The sequence below is a fragment of the Nothobranchius furzeri genome, chromosome 4, assembly GCF_043380555.1.
Source record: "Nothobranchius furzeri strain GRZ-AD chromosome 4, NfurGRZ-RIMD1, whole genome shotgun sequence".
NCBI lineage: Eukaryota > Metazoa > Chordata > Actinopteri > Cyprinodontiformes > Nothobranchiidae > Nothobranchius > Nothobranchius furzeri.
The window spans coordinates 5,179,473-5,198,220 of NC_091744.1; the positions used below are offsets into that span (position 1 = coordinate 5,179,473).

General features: G+C 43.8%; 1 protein-coding gene across 2 annotated transcripts in view; it reads left to right on the forward strand.

The window, feature by feature from the left end:
• xpnpep1 (X-prolyl aminopeptidase (aminopeptidase P) 1, soluble) overlaps positions 1–15,915 on the forward strand; it is a 64,744-nt gene extending 48,829 nt beyond the window's left edge. For both annotated transcript variants that reach the window (XM_054743591.2, XM_054743590.2), the window contains exons 12-20: positions 12,332–12,390; positions 12,539–12,616; positions 12,698–12,769; positions 12,880–12,940; positions 13,514–13,583; positions 14,843–15,016; positions 15,173–15,249; positions 15,334–15,432; positions 15,554–15,915. In XM_054743591.2, coding sequence (XP_054599566.1) covers positions 12,332–12,390; positions 12,539–12,616; positions 12,698–12,769; positions 12,880–12,940; positions 13,514–13,583; positions 14,843–15,016; positions 15,173–15,249; positions 15,334–15,432; positions 15,554–15,673 — 810 coding nt within the window. In that variant the 3' untranslated portion in view covers positions 15,674–15,915. The remainder of the gene's footprint in view (positions 1–12,331; positions 12,391–12,538; positions 12,617–12,697; positions 12,770–12,879; positions 12,941–13,513; positions 13,584–14,842; positions 15,017–15,172; positions 15,250–15,333; positions 15,433–15,553) is intronic.
• The last annotated feature ends 2,833 nt before the right edge of the window (positions 15,916–18,748 follow it).

Genomic DNA, 18,748 nt, shown 5'->3' on the forward strand with positions numbered 1-18,748 from the left:
CATCCCGTCACCGGAAACAGCAAATGGCCTCCTAGTCCGCACCTCACCCTGACTAAGCATCCCCTCTGAGCTCACCATTAAATTGAATTGTAAGGTTACGGCGTTACGCCAGAATTCGCCATGGCATCAAAGCCCCTCCCTTTCTCGAAAGCTATCAGATTTGAATGGCCATTACAGCATCATGAAGACAGTGCATGACCTAGGTGTCATGTTGACTAAATTAGAGGGGACAAATATGGGCATTTCAGCATAAAATAATAACTTCCTTTAGTCAGGGGGCGGGGCTTAGATGATGTCAGCTGTCCACATTGTCATTGTTTACAGATATGGTCAATGATCACACAGACAAAGTTCGAAAAAGATCTGATCATGCACATGGGAGTTATTAAGTCAAGTAATGGCGAAAGGTCAAAGTTTGAGGCTTAGCCACGCCTACACCTTTCAACTTTTGAAAAATCAGACGGTTGACTTTTTTCCCCTATGCCTTAAGAGTATATAGCAGAAGTTTGAAGGCGATTGGTGAAAAGGGCGAAGGAGCATCACTCTCCAAACAACGTGTGCGAAAACCACTAAATCGCGTACTTGGACCAAAATGGCCGACTTCCTGTGCAATTTTGTGCTTGGCTCCAAGAGACTTTTTTGTAGGTCCTGGGACACCACATTAGTGTACCAAATTTCGTAATCCTCAGTGAAAGCATGGCTTGGGGCTAATAGTTTAAATGGTCCTAGGGGGCGCTATTTCAGAAATTAGGCCACGCCCACATATTTCAGGTGTCTATGTCTCTTTGGGGTCAGACTAGGATCACTCACCAGAAGTTTCGTAACAATATCACGATAAATGAAGAAATGAGAGGCAAACGTATTTCCATGGCGTGATGGCGATTTTCGACATGCTCCCAAAGCCCCGCCTTTTTTTGAAACCTTCCAGTACTGGATACCAAGTGACCTCAAGTTGTCTACTGCTATTTGCCAGAGACTCCTGCCGATTGGGTAAAAGGAGTCCAGTAGGGAGCTGTGAAAAAAAGAGTGGCGCGGCGACAGGTCAAAGTTTGAGGCTTAGCCACGCCCACACCTTTCAACTTTTGAAAAATCCGACGGTTGAATTTTTTCCCCTATGCCTTAAGAATATATAGCAGAAGTTTGAAGGCGATTGGTGAAAAGGGCGACGGAGCATCACTCTCCAAACAACGTGTGCGAAAACCACTAAATCGCGTACTTGGACCAAAATGGCCGACTTCCTGTGCAATTTTGTGATTGGCTCCAAGAGACTTTTTTGTAGGTCCTGGGACACCACATTAGTGTACCAAATTTCGTAATCCTCAGTCAAAGCATGGCTTGGGGCTATTAGTTTAAATGGTCCTAGGGGGCGCTATTTCAGAAAATAGGCCACGCCCACCGGATGTTCACATCAGATCTTTTGAGGGGCCGGACTAGGATCACTCACAACAAGTTTCGTGACGATATCTTTAGAAATGACGAAATGGAAGGCAAACGTAAGGCCATGGCGGTACGCCTGACTTCGCCGCGCCGCCACAGCCCCGCCTTCTGCCGAAAACTCCCATAAAGTGACGCCAAGCAACCTCCACTTGTCTTGAGTTACCAGCTACAAGTTTGTGGTGATTAAGTGAAATGGGGCAATTTGGGACCTTTCACAGTAAAACTTGACCTTTTTGGTCCTGAGGGGGCGGGGCTTGTGTGATGTCATCATCCGACCATTCAATTTACTTTGTGGCTGGATGACGAATGACCACAGAAAGTTTGGTAATTCTATTCCTTTCAGTTATTAAGTTATAGCAATTTTAAATTTTTTGGCGAGTAGTCAAACTTCGAGGCCTGGCCCCGCCCCTTCAACATATACGAAAACTCAGAATCCTTGTCTCATTTTGTTCGCCCATTCCTTCTGAGCAATTTTACACAAGTTTTGAGACGATCGTGCGAAAAATGATCGAGCAATCCAATCAGAAACGGACCCTAAAAACGGCAAAAACGGCTAAAAATCGCCATTTCAACCCAAAATGGCCGACTTCCTGTTTGATATTGACCATGCTTGCAAGAGACTTTTCTGTGCGGACTGTTGAGTTCTACAAGTGTACCAAATTTCATAACTGTACGATAAACTAAGCTTTATGGAGAGGGTTTTTTTTCACTTTGTAGGGGGCGCTGTTCAGCCATTTTCTTTGCGATTTTTTTGGGACCTTTAAAATATCAAATTTTTCACCAGGCCTGAGAAGTTTGCAAAATATTGTGAGTTTTGGGGTATGTTAAGGTCCCCAAAAAGCCGTTCAAAGGGGGCACGGAATAACAAAAAATAATAATAATCAGAGCAAAAACAAGAGGCCTTCGCAGCGCTTTCGCTGCTCGGGCCTAATAATAAACAGAGCAAAAACAAGAGGCCTTCGCAGCGCTTTCGCTGCTCGGGCCTAATAAACGGAGCAGATACAATAGGCCTTCGCAGCGCTTCGCTGCTCGGGCCTAATTAAAGCTGCAAGCAGCGTCGTTCGGCCCTCGCAGCTCTGCTCCGCTCCGGCCTGGCCAGCAGCCCGGGGCACCAGGGCACGTCTGGCAGAACAGAATCGTCAACCACCCCGACGCCAGAATCCGCAAATGGCCTCCTAGTCCGCACCTCACCCTGACTCAGCATCCCCTCTGAGCTCACCATTAAATTGAATTGTAAGGTTACGGCGTTACGCCAGAATTCGCCATGGCATAAAAGCCCCTCCCTTTCTGGAAAGCTATCAGATCTGAATGGTCATTACAACATCATGAAGACAGTGTATGACCTTAGTGTCATGTTCACTAAATTAGAGGGGACAAATATGGGTATTTCAGCATAAAAAATAGACTTCCTGTAGTCAGGGGGCGGGGCTTAGGTGATGTCAGCTGTCCACATTGTCATTTTTTACAGATATGGTCAATGATCACACAGACAAAGTTTGAAAAAGATCTGATCATGCACATGGGAGTTATTAAGTCAAGTAAAGTAATGGCGAAAGGTCAAAGTTTGAGGCTTAGCCACGCCCACACCTTTCAACTTTTGAAAAATCCGACGGTTGAATTTTTTCCCCTACGTCGTAAGAGTATACAGCAGAAGTTTGAAAGTGATTGGTGAAAAGGGCGACGGAGCATCACTCTCCAAACAACGTGTGCGAAAACCACTAAATCGCGTACTTGGACCAAAATGGCCGACTTCCTGTGCGACTTTGTCCTTGGCTCCAAGAGACTTTTTTGTAGGTCCTGAGACACCACATTAGTGTACCAAATTTCGTAATCCTCAGTCAAAGCATGGCTTGGGGCTATTAGTTTAAATGGTCCTAGGGGGCGCTATTTAAGAGAATAGGCCACGCCCACAAACTTCAGCTGTCTATTTCTCTTGGGGGTCAGACTAGGATCACTCACCAGAAGTTTCGTAGCGATATCACGATAACTGAAGAAATGAGAGGCAAACGTATTTCCATGGCGTGATGGCGATTTTCGCCATGCTCCCAAAGCCCCGCCTTTTTTCAAAACCTGCCAGTACTGGAGACTAAGTAACCTCAAGTTGTCTACTGCTGTTTCCCACAGAATCCTGGTGATTGGGTAAAAGGAGTCCAGTAGGGAGCTGTGAAAAAAAGAGTGGCGTGGCGACAGGTCAAAGTTTGAGGCTTAGCCACGCCCACACCTTTCAACTTTTGAAAAATCCGACGGTTGAATTTTTTCCCCTATGTCTTAAGAGTATATAGCAGAAGTTTGAAGGAGATTGGTGAAAAGGGCGACGGAGCATCACTCTCCAAACAACGTGTGCGAAAACCACTAAATCGCGTACTTGGACCAAAATGGCCGACTTCCTGTGCGACTTTGCACTTGGCTCCAAGAGACTTTTTTGTAGGTCCTGAGACACCACATTAGTGTACCAAATTTCGCAATCCTCAGTCAAAGCTTGGCTTGGGGCTATTAGTTTAAATTGTCCTAGGGGGCGCTATTTAAGAGAATAGGCCACGCCCACAAACTTCAGCTGTCTATTTCTCTTGGGGGTCAGACTAGGATCACTCACCAGAAGTGTCGGAGCGATATCACGATAACTGAAGAAATGAGAGGCAAACGTATTTCCATGGCGTGATGGCGATTTTCGCCATGCTCCCAAAGCCCCGCCTTTTTTCAAAACCTGCCAGTACTGGAGACCAAGTAACCTCAAGTTGTCTACTGCTGCTTCCCACAGAATCCTGGTGATTGGGTAAAAGGAGTCCAGTAGGGAGCTGTGAAAAAAAGAGTGGCGTGGCGGCAGGTCAAAGTTTGAGGCTTAGCCACGCCCACACCTTTCAACTTTTGAAAAATCCGACGGTTGAATTTTTTTCCCTATGTCTTACGAGTACATAGCAGAAGTTTGAAGGAGAATGGTGAAAAGGGCGACGGAGCATCACTCTCCAAACAACGTGTGCGAAAACCACTAAATCGCGTACTTGGACCAAAATGGCCGACTTCCTGTGCGACTTTGCACTAGGCTCCAAGAGACTTTTTTGTAGGTCCTGAGACACCACATTAGTGTACCAAATTTCGTAATCCTCAGTCAAAGCAAGGCTTGGGGCTGACAGTTTTAATGGTCCTAGGGGGCGCTATTTCAGAAAATAGGCCACGCCCACCGGATGTTGACATCAGATTGTTTGAGGGGCCAGACTAGGATTACTCACAAAAAGTTTCGTGACGATATCTTTAGAAATGACGAAATGGGAGGCAAACGTAAGGCCACGGCGGTACGTCTGACTTCGCCGCGCCGCCACAGCCCCGCCCTCTGCCGAAAACTCCCATAAAGTGACGCCAAGCAACCCCCACTTGTCTTGAGTTACCAGCTACAAATTTGTGGTGATTAAGTGAAATGGGGCAATTTGGGACCTTTCACAGTAAAACTTGACCTTTTTGGTCCTGAGCGGGCGGGGCTTGTGTGATGTCATCATCCAACCATTCATATTACTTTGTGGGTGGATGATGAATGACCACAGAAAGTTTGGTAACTTTATTCTATTCAGTTATGAAGTTATAGCAATTAAAAAAAAATTGGCGAGTAGTCAAACTTCAAGGCCTGGCCCCGCCCCTTCAACATATACGAAAACTCAGAATCCTCATCTCATTTTGTTTGCCCATCCCTTCTGAGCATTTTTACACAATTTTTGAGACGATCGTGCGAAAAATGATCGAGCAATCCAATCAGAAACGGACCCTAAAAACTGCAAAAACGGCTAAAAATCGCCATTTCAACCCAAAATGGCCGACTTCCTGTTTGATATTGACCATGCTTGCAAGAGACTTTTCTGTGCGGACTGTTGAGTACTACAAGTGTACCAAATTTCATAACTGTACGATAAACTAAGCTTTATGGAGAGGGGTTTTTTTCACATTGTAGGGGGCGCTGTTCAGCCATTTTCTTTGCGATTTTTTTGGGACCTTTAAAATATCAAATTTTTCACCAGGCCTGACAAGTTTGCAAAATATTGTGAGTTTTGGGGTATGTTAAGGTCCCCAAAAATCCATTCAAAGGGGGCACGGAATAACAAAAAAAGAAAGAATAATAATCGGAGCAAAAACAAGAGGCCTTCGCAGCGCTTTCGCTGCTCGGGCCTAATTAAAGCTGCAAGCAGCGTCGTTCGGCCCTCGCAGCTCCGCGCCGCTCCGGCCTGGCCGGCAGCCCGGGGCACCAGGGCACGTCTGGCAGAACAGAAACGTCAACCACCCCGACACCAGAAACCGCAAATGGCCTCCTCGTCCGCACCTCACCCTGACTCAGCATCCCCTCTGAGCTCACCATTAAATTGAATTGTAAGGTTACGGCGTTACGCCAGAATTCGCCATGGCATCAAAGCCCCTCCCTATCTGGAAAGCTATCAGATCTGAATGGTCATTACAGCATCATGAAGACCGTGCATGACCTTAGTGTCATGTTGACTAAATTAGAGGGGACAAATATGGGCATTTCAGCATAAAACAATAGACTTCCTGTATTCAGGGGGCGGGGCTTAGGTGATGTCAGCTGTCCACATTGTCATTGTTTAAAGATATGGTCAATGATCACACAGACAAAGTTCGAAAAAGATCTGATCATGCACATGGGAGTTATTAAGTCAAGTAAAGTAATGGCGAAAGGTCAAAGTTTGAGACTTAGCCACGCCCACACCTTTCAACTTTTGAAAAATCCGACGGTTGAATTTTTTCTCCTATGTCTTAAGAGTAAATAGCAGAAGTTTGAAGGCGATTGGTGAAAAGGGCAACGGAGCATCACTCTCCAAACAACGTGTGCCAAAACAACTAAATCGCGTACTTGGACCAAAATGGCCGACTTCCTGTGCGACTTTGCACTTGGCTCCAAGAGACTTTTTTGTAGGTCCGGAGACACCTCATTAGTGTACCAAATTTCGTAATCCTCAGACAAAGAATGGCTAGGGGCTGACAGTTTTAATGGTCCTAGGGGGCGCTATTTCAGAAAAATGGCCACGCCCACAAATTTTAGCTGTCCATTTCTATTGGGGGTCAGACTAGGATCACTCACAACAAATTTCGAGGTGATATCTCGATAACTTAAGAAATGAGAGGCAAACGTATTTCCATGGCGTGATGGCGATTTTCGCCATGCTCCCAAAGCCCCGCCTTTTTTCAAAACCTGCCAGTACTGGAGACAAAGTAACCTCAACTTGTCTACTGCTGTTTGCCACAGAATCCTGGTGTTTGGGTAAAAGGAGTCCAGTAGGGAGCTGTGAAAAAAAGAGTGGCGTGGCGACAGGTCAAAGTTTGAGGCTTAGCCACGCCCACATCTTTCAACTTTTGAAAAATCCGACGGTTGAATTTTTTCCCCTATGTCTTAAGAGTATATAGCAGAAGTTTGAAGGAGATTGGTGAAAAGGGCGACGGAGCATCACTCTCCAAACAACGTGTGCGAAAACCACTAAATCGCGCACTTGGACCAAAATGGCCGACTTCCTGTGCGACTTTGCGCTTGGCTCCAAGAGACTTTTTTGTAGGTCCTGAGACACCACATTAGTGTACCAAATTTCGTAATCCTCAGTCAAAGCATAGCTTGGGGCTATTAGTTTAAATGGTCCTAGGGGGCGCTATTTAAGAAAATAGGCCACGCCCACTAAATTCAGATATCTATGTCGCTTGGGGGTCAGACTAGGATCACGCACCAGAAGTTTCGTAGCAATATCACGATAACTGAAGAAATGAGAGGCAAACATACTTCCATGGCGTGATGGCGATTTTCGCCATGCTCCTGAAGCCCCGCCTTTTTTTGAAACCTGCCAGTACTGGATACCAAGTGACCTCAAGTTGTCTACTGCTGTTTGCCAGAGATTCCTGCTGATTGGGTAAAAGGAGTCCAGTAGGGAGCTGTGAAAAAATGAGTGGCGTGGCGACAGGTCAAAGTTTGAGGCTTAGCCACGCCCACACCGTTAAACTTTTGAAAAATCCGACGGTTGAATTTTTTCCTCTTTGTCTTAAGAGTATATAGCAGACGTTTCAAGGAGATTGGTGAAAAGGGCGACGGAGCATCACTCTCCAAACAAGGTGTGCGAAAACCAGTAAATTGCGTACTTGGACCAAAATGGCCGACTTCCTGTGCGACTTTGCACTTGGGTCCAAGAGACTTTTTTGTAGGTCCTGAGACACCACATTAGTGTACCAAATTTCGTAATCCTCAGTCAAAGCATGGCTTGGGGCTGACAGTTTTAATGGTCCTAGGGGGCGCTATTTCAGAAAATAGGCCACGCCCACCGGATGTTCACATCAGATCTTTTGGGGGGCCAGACTAGGATCACTCACAAGAAGTTTCGTGATGATATCTTTAGAAATGACGAAATGGGAGGCAAACGTAAGGCCACGGCGGTACGCCTGACTTCGCCGCGCCGCCACAGCCCCGCCCTCTGCCGAAAACTCACATAATGTGACACCAAGCAACCCCCACTTGTCTTGAGTTACCAGCTACAAATTTGTGGTGATTTAGTGAAATGGGGCAATTTGGGACCTTTCACAGTAAAACTTAACCTTTTTGGTCCTGAGGGGGCGGGGCTTGTGTGATGTCATCATGCGACCATTCAATTTACTTTGTGAGGTGATGACGAATGACCACAGAAAGTTTGGTAACTCTATTCCATTCAGTTATGAAGTTATAGCAATTTAAAAATTTTTGGCGAGTAGTCAAACTTCGAGGCCTGGCCCCGCCCCTTCAGTATTTACGAAAAGTCAATTTTATTGTCTCATTTTGTTCGCCCATCTCTTCTGAGCAATTTTACAGAATTTTTGAGATGATCGTGCAAAAAATGATCGAGCAATCCAATCAGAAACGGACCCTAAAAACGGCCAAAACGGCAAAAAATCGCCATTTCAACCCAAAATGGCCGACTTCCTGTTTGATATTGACCATGCTTGCAAGAGACTTTTCTGTGCGGACTATTGAGTACTATAAGTGTACCAAATTTCATATCGGTACGATAAACTAAGCTTTATGGAGAGGGTTTTTTTTCATTTTCTAGGGGGCGCTGTTCAGCCAATTTCTTTGCGATTTTTTTGGGACCTTTAAAATATCAAATTTTTCACCAGGCCTGACAAGTATGCAAAATATTGTGAGTTTTGGGGTATGTTAAGGTCCCCAAAAAGCCATTCAAAGCGGCACCGGAATAATAAATAAAAATTAAAGCTGCAAGCAGCGTCGTTCGGCCCTCGCAGCTCCGCGCCGCTCCGGTCTGCCGTCGCACCAGTGCACGTCTGACAGAACAGAAACGTCAACCACCCCGACACCAGAAACCGCGAATGGCCTCCTAGTCTGCACCTCACCCTGACTCAGCATCCCCTCTGAGCTCACCATTAAATTGAATATTAAGATTACGGCGTTACGCCAGAATTCGCCATGGCATCAAAGCCCCTCCCTTTCTGGAAAGCTATCAGATCTGAATGGTCATTACAGCATCATGAAGACAGTGCATGACCTTAGGGTCATGTTGACTAAATTAGAGGGGACAAATATGGGCATTTCAGCATAAAAAATAAATTCCTGTAGTCAGGGGGCGGGGCTTAGGTGATGTCAGCTGTCCACATTGTCATTGTTTACAGATATGGTCAATGATCACACAGACAAAGTTCGAAAAAGATCTGATCATGCACATGGGAGTTATTAAGTCAAGTAAAGTAATGGCGAAAGGTCAACGTTTGAGGCTTAGCCACGCCCACACCTTTCAACTTTTGAAAAATCCGACGGTTGAATTTTTTCCCCTATGTCTTAAGAGTGTATTGCAGAAGTTTGAAGGTGATTGGTGAAAAGGGCGACGGAGCATCACTCTCCAAACAATGTGTGCGAAAACCACTAAATCACGTACTTGCACCAAAATGGCCGACTTCCTGTGCGACTTTACGCTTGGCTCCAAGAGACTTTTTTGTAGGTCCTGAGACCCCACATTAGTGTACCAAATTTCGTAATCCTCAGTCAAAGCATGGCTTGGGGCTGAAAGTTTTAATGGCTCTAGGGGGCGCTATTTAAGAATATAGGCCACGCCCACAAACTTCAGCTGTCTATTTCTCTTGGAGCTCAGACTAGGATCACTCACCAGAAGTTTCGTAGCAATATCACGATAACTGAAGAAATGAGACAAACGTATTTCCATGGCGTGATGGCGATTTTCGCCATGGTCCCAAAGCCCCGCCTTTTTTCAAAACCTGCCAGTACTGGAGACCAAGTAACCTCAACTTGTCTACTGCTGTTTGCCACAGAATCCTGGTGATTGGGTAAAAGGAGTCCAGTAGGGAGCTGTGAAAAAAAGAGTAGCGTGGCGACAGGTCAAAGTTTGAGGCTTAGCCACGCCCACACCTTTCAACTTTTGAAAAATCCGACGGTTAAATTTTTTCCCCTATGTCTTAAGGGTATATAGCAGAAGTTTGAAGGAGATTGGTGAAAAGGGCGACGGAGCATCACTCTCCAAACAACGTGTGCGAAAACCACTAAATCGCGTACTTGATCCAAAATGGCCGACTTCCTGTGCGACTTTGAACTTGACTCCAAGAGACTTTTTTGTAGGTCCTGAGACACCACATTAGTGTACCAAATTTCGTAATCCTCAGTCAAAGCATGGCTTGGGGCTAATAGTTTAAATGGTCCTAGGGGGCGCTATTTCAAAACATAGGCCACGCCCACAAAATTCAGCTGTCTATTTCTCTTGGAGCTCAGACTAGGATCACTCACCAGAAGTTTCGTAGCAATATCACGATAACTGAAGAAATGAGAGACAAACGTATTTCCATGGCGTGATGGCGATTTTCGCCATGGTCCCAAAGCCCCGCCTTTTTTCAAAACCTGCCAGTACTGGAGACCAAGTAACCTCAACTTGTCTACTGCTGTTTGCCACAGAATCCTGGTGATTGGGTAAAAGGAGTCCAGTAGGGAGCTGTGAAAAAAAGAGTAGCGTGGCGACAGGTCAAAGTTTGAGGCTTAGCCACGCCCACACCTTTCAACTTTTGAAAAATCCGACGGTTGAATTTTTTCCCCTATGTCTTAAGGGTATATAGCAGAAGTTTGAAGGAGATTGGTGAAAAGGGCGACGGAGCATCACTCTCCAAACAACGTGTGCGAAAACCACTAAATCGCGTACTTGATCCAAAATGGCCGACTTCCTGTGCGACTTTGAACTTGACTCCAAGAGACTTTTTTGTAGGTCCTGAGACACCACATTAGTGTACCAAATTTCGTAATCCTCAGTCAAAGCATGGCTTGGGGCTAATAGTTTTAATGGTCCTAGGGGGCGCTATTTCAGAAAATAGGCCACGCCCACCAGATGTTCACATCAGATCTTTTGGGGGGCCGGACTAGGATCACTCACAAGAAGTTTCGTGACGATATCTTTGGAAATGACGAAATGGGAGGCAAACGTAAGGCCAAGGCGGTACGCCTGAATTCGCCGCGCCACCACAGCCCCGCCCTCTGCCGAAAACTCCCATAAAGTGACGCCAAGCAACCCCCACTTGTCTTGAGTTACCAGCTACAAATTTGTGGTGATTAAGTGAAATGGGGCAATTTGGGACCTTTCACAGTAAAACTTGATCTTTTTGGTCCTGAGGGGGCGGGGCTTGTGTGATGTCATCATCCGACCTTTCAATTTACTTTGTGGGTGGATGACGAATGACCACAGAAAGTTTGGTAACTCTATTCCATTCAGTTATGAAGTTATAGCAATTTAAATATTTTTGGCGAGTAGTCAAACTTCGAGGCCTGGCTCCGCCCCTTCAACATATACGAAAACTCAGAATCCTTATCTCATTTTGTTCGCCCATCCCTTCTGAGCAATTTTACACAATTTTTGAGACGATCGTGCGAAAAATGATCGAGCAATCCAATCAGAAACGGACCCTAAAAACGGCAAAAACGGCAAAAAATCGCCATTTCAACCCAAAATGGCCGACTTCCTGTTTGATATTGACCATGGTTGCAAGAGACTTTTCTGTGCGGACTGTTGAGTACTACAAGTGTACAACATTTCATAACTGTACGACAAACGAAGGTTCATGGAGGGGGGTATTTTTCACATTCTAGGGGGCGCTGTGGAGTTAGTTTTATGGCAATTCTTTTGGGACCTTTAAACTACAAAATTTTACTCCACGCCTGACATGTGTGCAAAAATTCCTGAGTTTTCGTAGCCTGGCAAGCCAGACTAAATAAATGTATTATTTAGTCTGGCCACGCTCCATTGACGGCTCTCGGTTGTGGGGCGGGTTCTACCGTTGTCTTTCAAATGATCTCCGCATTCCACTGGACAATGAATGTGACATTCTCTTGTTTCACTCTGTTGCATCATCCCACCCACCAGGCATATAGAGTGCCCTGTTTGGCCCACAAAGCGGATAAAGCTCTGTGATTTGTTCACTAAGCAGATAGAGCACTATGATTGGCCCACCATTATGGACCAATCACAGCTCTTTATGTGTTTGAAACCCCTCTAGAGAGCTGTGATTGGCTAGCCAGAGTCCTGGTAGGAGCTGCTGAGGTTCCAATGGAGCATGCCTAGACCATTCTTTGCAAAGCAAGAATTTGGTCTAGTTCACTAGGCTAGAGTTTTCGGGTATGTTAAGGCGTTCAAAAAGCCAGTTTACTTGGCGGAAGAAAAATAAACAGAGCAGATACAATAGGCCTTCGCAGCGCTTTCGCTGCTCGGGCCTAAAAAATAACAATAGAGTATAGTTGATTATTTTAAAAATACTTATTTATCTACAAATCTCTTTTTTATTTTTTTTATTTTTATTTTTGCTTATTTTTGTATAGTTTATAAAAGTTTTGCATTTGTCTTAGATTGCATCGGCGTGTTTCCGTCTGACAGTTTGTTTTTTGTAGATTCCAAAAGGCAACGTGACAGAGATCTCTGCAGCCGATAAAGCTGAAGGATTACGCAGGTGCATATTTGCATTATACTTAATCCTTTTCCTTTGTGCTTTGATGTCAGTAAACATTTTCTATGGGATGCTGTTTTAACTTCCCAGACTGTAGAACCTGTGCAGCACTGTCTGGTCCTCATTTTAAATGCTCACTTTTCGTTTTTAGTCAACAGAAAGATTTTGTTGGCCTGAGCTTCCCCACGATCTCCAGCGTGGGTCCAAATGGAGCGATCATACATTACAGGTCATATGACAGATAAAGCATGCTGATATTAAGACTTTGCTGTATAAAATGGTTACGATGATCTTTATTTCCCTGCTTTAGACCGCTGCCTGAAACCAACAGAACTCTCACAGTGAATGAAGTCTATCTGATTGATTCTGGAGCGCAGTACATGTAAATATAGAATCCAACACATCTGGGGAATTAATATTATTATTACACAGCTAGAAGATTAACCTGCCAAGTTTTGATATTCATTAGTTGGGTTTATCTGTGTTTGGCAGAGATGGAACTACAGACGTGACACGCACCGTTCACTTTGGAACGCCGTCGGCTTTTGAGAAGGTAAGTTTATCACCATCACCAGATTTTATGCACTAAATCTGATGTGTTTTTGAGGTAAAAATCATTACAGTTTACTTTTTGAATTGTTTATGATGAAATTTGAACATGGAGGTAAATAGAGGATGTTTGTATACAAAATTGTAAGTAAAAGTTTGAAAGTCAAGTTTTGGTTTTGGACAGGGAGAAACAACAAAAGAAGTGAAGCAAACATTGATTTCAGTTTGAATAGAGATGGAAATCATTTTTTGTTTGTTTATTTTATTGTTGTTTTGTAAGTTTTGAGTTATTTGTATAAATCACAAAGAAATGAAAACATAAAATCTGAAACTGAGAGTGAAACAAAAGCAAATAAAAAAAAATTTGAAAGTGGAAAAACGCACGGATAAATCAGCATCCAAACTGAAATAAATAAAATCTCATTTTCTTTTATTCAAAATTGTTGTTGTTGTTGTTTTAAGTCACAACTTTCAGTTTGAGTTTTTTTTTTTTCATTTTTAAAAACGTTTTTTATTTAAGCAAACATTATGATGCATATTTAACTCCATACATAATCTCTCCTTTTCTGTCTTGTAGGAAAGTTTTACTTATGTTCTGAAGGGACACATAGCTGTCAGTGCTGCGGTTTTCCCTAATGGAACAAAAGGTACCTACATTTTGGTTATTTTGGGGTCCTTTTTATAAACACGTGTTTTTTGCTTAAAGCATTAAGGGCAACTTTAAAGACATACTATGCAACTTTTTCATATGTTTTATATACTTTTCTTGAGCCAGTATGTGCTAAAATAAGGTTAATGAACTGTCATTAATAACCCCCACCACCCCTTGTGGCCAGAACACCACACTTGCAACTTCAGAGTGTCAGTGCTGTCCTTGTTAGTGAAGTGGAGCTCATACCACTTACACACCAGCGTCGACTCCACTCCCTCCGTTCGCCCAAGCCTGGCCGCATTTGCTCCACACTGCCAGGAATGTGGATGTGATTGAGCACATGGACAATCTCCAAAATTGACGCAAAAAATATCAGACAGAGAAAAGCAGCTTCAGTCAGAGATTCCTTAACTCCACAGAATCCAGAGTAATAATGAGTCATGCAAATGGGAAGCCTCCGCGAGGTGATTCTATCCACTGATCGGAGGCTCCCCCTCATGGTAGGTGTGATTTTGAGCCGGCCAGTCTTCCAATCAGGCAGACCGCATTGGGAAGAGGGCTGAAAAGACGTCCGGCTGCGTGTGGGAAAATCCAAGGCTCCAAATGAGAACACTCCAAACCCGGTCCAGGCGAAGTAGAGCCGACGTTAGTGTGGAAGTGCCATAAGATGCTGGCCCTGCAGTCTGCTTCCCACACATTTCCTGCATATTTAGATTGTGAACACAGCTGATTTGTTTGATTTTGGTATGAATCATTTCTGTAGAAACTAATGAAGGCTGAGGAGACATTTCAGCTGTTAGATTAAGGTGTTAAAACGACATACACATAGCAAGGAGAGTTTCACTATCGGTTTTACCACAGTGAATTTATAACGGACACTAGGGGGTGCTAAAAGCAAGCTAAAACTGCTAAGTCTCCCTTTAAGTGGTTCAGCTCAACAAATTCACACCTGGGTGTGATTTTTTTCCTTTCCTGAACAACAATCCTTAAATAAAAATGTAGTATTGTTAGAATCACCCATATTTCCTAAATTATAGAAAATTAGTGATTTCATCTTTTATTTCAGTCAGAGATCCAATTATATGTATAAAAATTGGGATTTTAATTTAGACAAGTTTAACTCAAATCCACAAAAACGTAAAAAAAATATTTTTGTTGCGCTGACAAACTGACAGTTCTATCAAAAAGGTCTACATAGAGGTTCTGGTCAATTTAAGCTCCATCTTCAGCTGTAATGGTCCCTCTTCCTGCCAGGCCACCTGTTGGATTCATTTGCCCGTGCGGCTCTGTGGGAGGCAGGACTGGACTACCTTCATGGAACGGGTCACGGTGTCGGCTGCTTCCTCAACGTCCACGAAGGTCCCTGTGGCATCAGCTACAAGACCTTCGCTGATGAACCTCTGGAGGCTGGCATGATCGTCAGTGATGGTAGACGGTCCTAAAAACATTGATGTTGCTACATTTTTTCCCTGGATAAAAACATTTTTTGATTTAAATGTTTTCCCATTGTGATTCTAAAAAAATGAGTATCTGGTATTTTTCCTGATATTTAATAAAATACAAACTTCTTGTTTTTATATCCAGAACCCGGGTACTATGAAGATGGGTCATTCGGTATTCGCATTGAAAACGTGGTCCTTGTTGTTCCAGCAACCTCCAAAGTAAAGCCACTGTCACTAATGACTTTTAAGAGTCATCTTCAAAAGACCCTTCATGTTAAGTGATTGTTCTGTTTCTGTGTGTAGTACAACTACAGGAACCGGGGCAGTCTGACATTTGAGCCTCTGACTTTGGTCCCGATCCAAATGAAAATGATGAACACGGAGCTGCTCACTCAGAAGGAAGTAGGAGATCTTCAGCTATTTCATTCTGAACACTTAAACCTAAATATTCTCTAGCTCAGAACAAAAAGCCTCAGCAGTTACTTTATGGCGGTCTAACGAGTCTCCTCTTCATGTCCCGCAGAAAGACTGGGTGAACGAGTACCACAGGAAGTGCCGGGATGTGATTGGATTGGAGCTGGAGAGGCAGGGCAGGATGGAGGCGTTGGAGTGGCTGATCAGAGAGACTCAGCCAATAATCTGAGAACTTTTACAATCTGATTACGCAGGAGTGCTGACAGATCGCTCTACATTGATAATCGTTTGTACGTTTTCTGCTCTGTCTCTGCTTGTCTTTTTAAAGCACATCTCATCTGCAGTTTATTAAAGATTGAATGAATCAAACGTTTTTTTTTTTCTATTTTGTGCCTGAAAACAAATGTGATTAAAATGTGTGCTTTTGAAGGATTTTGTAAATCATTTCCATTAAAGATCCACTGTGTGAAACGTATGGACATCAATGTCTTGAAATAGACATTTTCCATAATAGACAAATAATTTACTTTATAAAATGTTTAAAGAGCAAGTCACCCCCTACCAGATTCTTACTCAACTCCCACTTCCTGTTTGAAAAATGCAACACATGCTGTTGCCTAGCAGACCGAGAGGGCGGAGCCGCTAACAAATACACACACACACAGGCTCACGACAGCATTGTGACATCATAATGTACCAGTTTACATCATAGCATACCTCTTAGCCAATAGCGATGGCAGATTTAAATTAAAATACAGTGCAGAGTTTTTACCTGACAACGGCACAACACTGACAGTTTTAGACAGAATATTTAAATTTTAACTAAGATGCACTGAAGTGTCAAATTATTGACGACACGTGTCTGCAGCACGATTAGACACTCGTTTATTTAGTTTATCAGCAAAAAAAAGTTTGTTTGGGGGTGACTTGCTCTTTAATGCCTTTTAAAGTTACACTAGGTAGTTTTTCAAACTTTAAGTTAGATCTTTAATATTGATCTCAGTGATTAAAAATGTGGGGTCTAAGCATTAACACATTTGTCTGGGGTCATTACACGACCGTAACAGCAGAGGGCACCATGCAGAATGTGCTCAACAGGAGAAAAAAGTGAAGAGGGGTCCAGAGCAGAGTGGATTGACAAGCTAAGGTAGTTATGATGAGCCAGACAGGACCACAGTAGCATGAGATTGAAGGTGAGTAAAGCAAGGCAGAGGGTGTCTATGAATGAAAGCCTCATATGACTTGATTTCACATGTGGGCAAAGGTCTGATAGCTTGCATTAAAATAGTACTTTTTGCCCAGTATTTGTTCTAAAATTTTCAGTAAATATAGTTTATTTAAAAAGTGATTTTGTTTTTTGTCTTTTCATGAAAATGTGTCTCAGAAAGTAGGGGTCGGCTTATAATCGTATAGGGACGTCCTATACTTGGGTCAATACGATATTTGACACCACTCTGCTGGCCAGAAACAGCACTTAATAGTTTTGTGGATAGAGGGTGCTCTTTACCTGCATAAAGGCTATTAGCCATTTTCCATGCTGGTAGCTAATTAAAGGCTAGCAATTAGCTTTTTCAGTTTGCTGACTATCATGAAAAACACAATAAGAAGAAGGAAAAAAAGTTTGCTTTTCTGTTGGCATCATGGCGTAGCCTAGAAGTAAAAGTCAAAGAATTATGTCTGGAGGTGAAGCAAAGAGGTAAAACCAGAGTGAAAATCAGCACAGCCTAGACCCATTTGAGAAAGCTAAAGGAGGATATGAAATCACAGACCGATGGTAGAAGAAGAAGAAAATATAATTTCTATAGCGCCTCTCAAGATCAAAATCACGAGGCACTTCAAAAAAACATAAAAAAAACATAAACATATAAAAAAGCATTTAGAAAATATTTAAAAATATATTTAAAATGAGCAAAAATAGACTATTGTGATTAAAAAATGTTAAGAAAGAGAGAGAGAATAGGAAGGAAGGAAATCAGTGGATCCTGAGGAAGGTGGAATAGGTGGGGAGAGCAGAATAGAGAGTGGTGAAGAAGGTCATACAAAAGCCAGCTTGAGCAAGTGAGTCTTCAGCAGCTTTTTAAAGGAGACCGCTAAGTCCACTGATCTCATACTCAGGGGGAGAGAGTTCCAGAGTCTGGGGGCAACAGCAGCAAATGATCTGTCACCTTTGGTCTTTAGCCTGGTGCTGCACAACCAGTAGGCTTTGATCACTGGACCTCAGGGACCTGCTGGGTGTGTAGGGACTAAGAAGATCACCAATGCAAGATGGTGCTTGTCCATGTAAGGCCCTATAGACCAGAACCTTCTTCCAGAATCTTGAAATGAACCCTGAAGTTGACTGGCAGCCAGTGAAGTTGGAGGGGAAGCGGGGTGATGTGGGTGTGTTTGGAGGACTTGGTCAGAAGCCGAGCACAGGCATTCTGAACCACCTGTAGACGGTTCAGGGAGGCTCTGCTCAGACACGTGAAAAGAGAGTTACAGTAGTCTAAGCGTGAGGAGATGAAGGAGTGGATAACTGTCTCAAGTTCAGAGCGGGACAGAATGGGACTCAGCTTAGCAACGTTCCTGAGATGGAAGAAGGAAGAGCGAACAAGAGAACTGACATGAGAGTCCAGGGTGAGAGCTGGGTCAAAGGTCACGCCAAGATTCCTGATGGAAGGTTTGGTGTGAGAAGCAAGCTGACCAAGAGAGTCTCTGACTTTGGGAACCAGCTTGTCTGGGGCACAGATGAGGATCTCAGTCTTATCTTCATTCAGCTGAAGAAAGCTCCCAGCCATCCAGGTTTTGATTGAGTCTAAGCAGGTGTGTAACGCCGGGGACACACTGGCCGCGGAAGCGCCGAGAAGCGAATCGCTCATGAAATTCGGCCGCTGCTCGCCGCTCCTCAGTTCAGATCAGACGCGCCCCAGTCGAGGCGCGCCTCGGCTCAGCTGTAGTTTTTCTTTTAAACACTTGGTGTCCTCCATTTCCTCTCTGCCTTTTCTCAGCTCTTTTCCTCTACGTTTGAGTGTTTGTACGCGTGTGCGTGCGTGTGCGCACGCGCGTGTGCGTGTGTGTGTGTCTGTGAACCTATGGTATGAGTTGTTTCTGCCAGTTGAATCTCTTGGAACCCGCTCCAGTTCTGCAGCTGTATCCTAGCAGTTTATTCAGAAATGGGTACGTAAAGGGTTAGGGTTATGGGTTAGGGTTAGGGTTAGGGTTGGGTTAGGGTTAGGGTTAGGTATTTAGGGTTAGGTATTTAGGCAGATTTTTTAATTTTTAAAGAAAATGCACCAAAATGCTAAAATAATGAATACACACATTT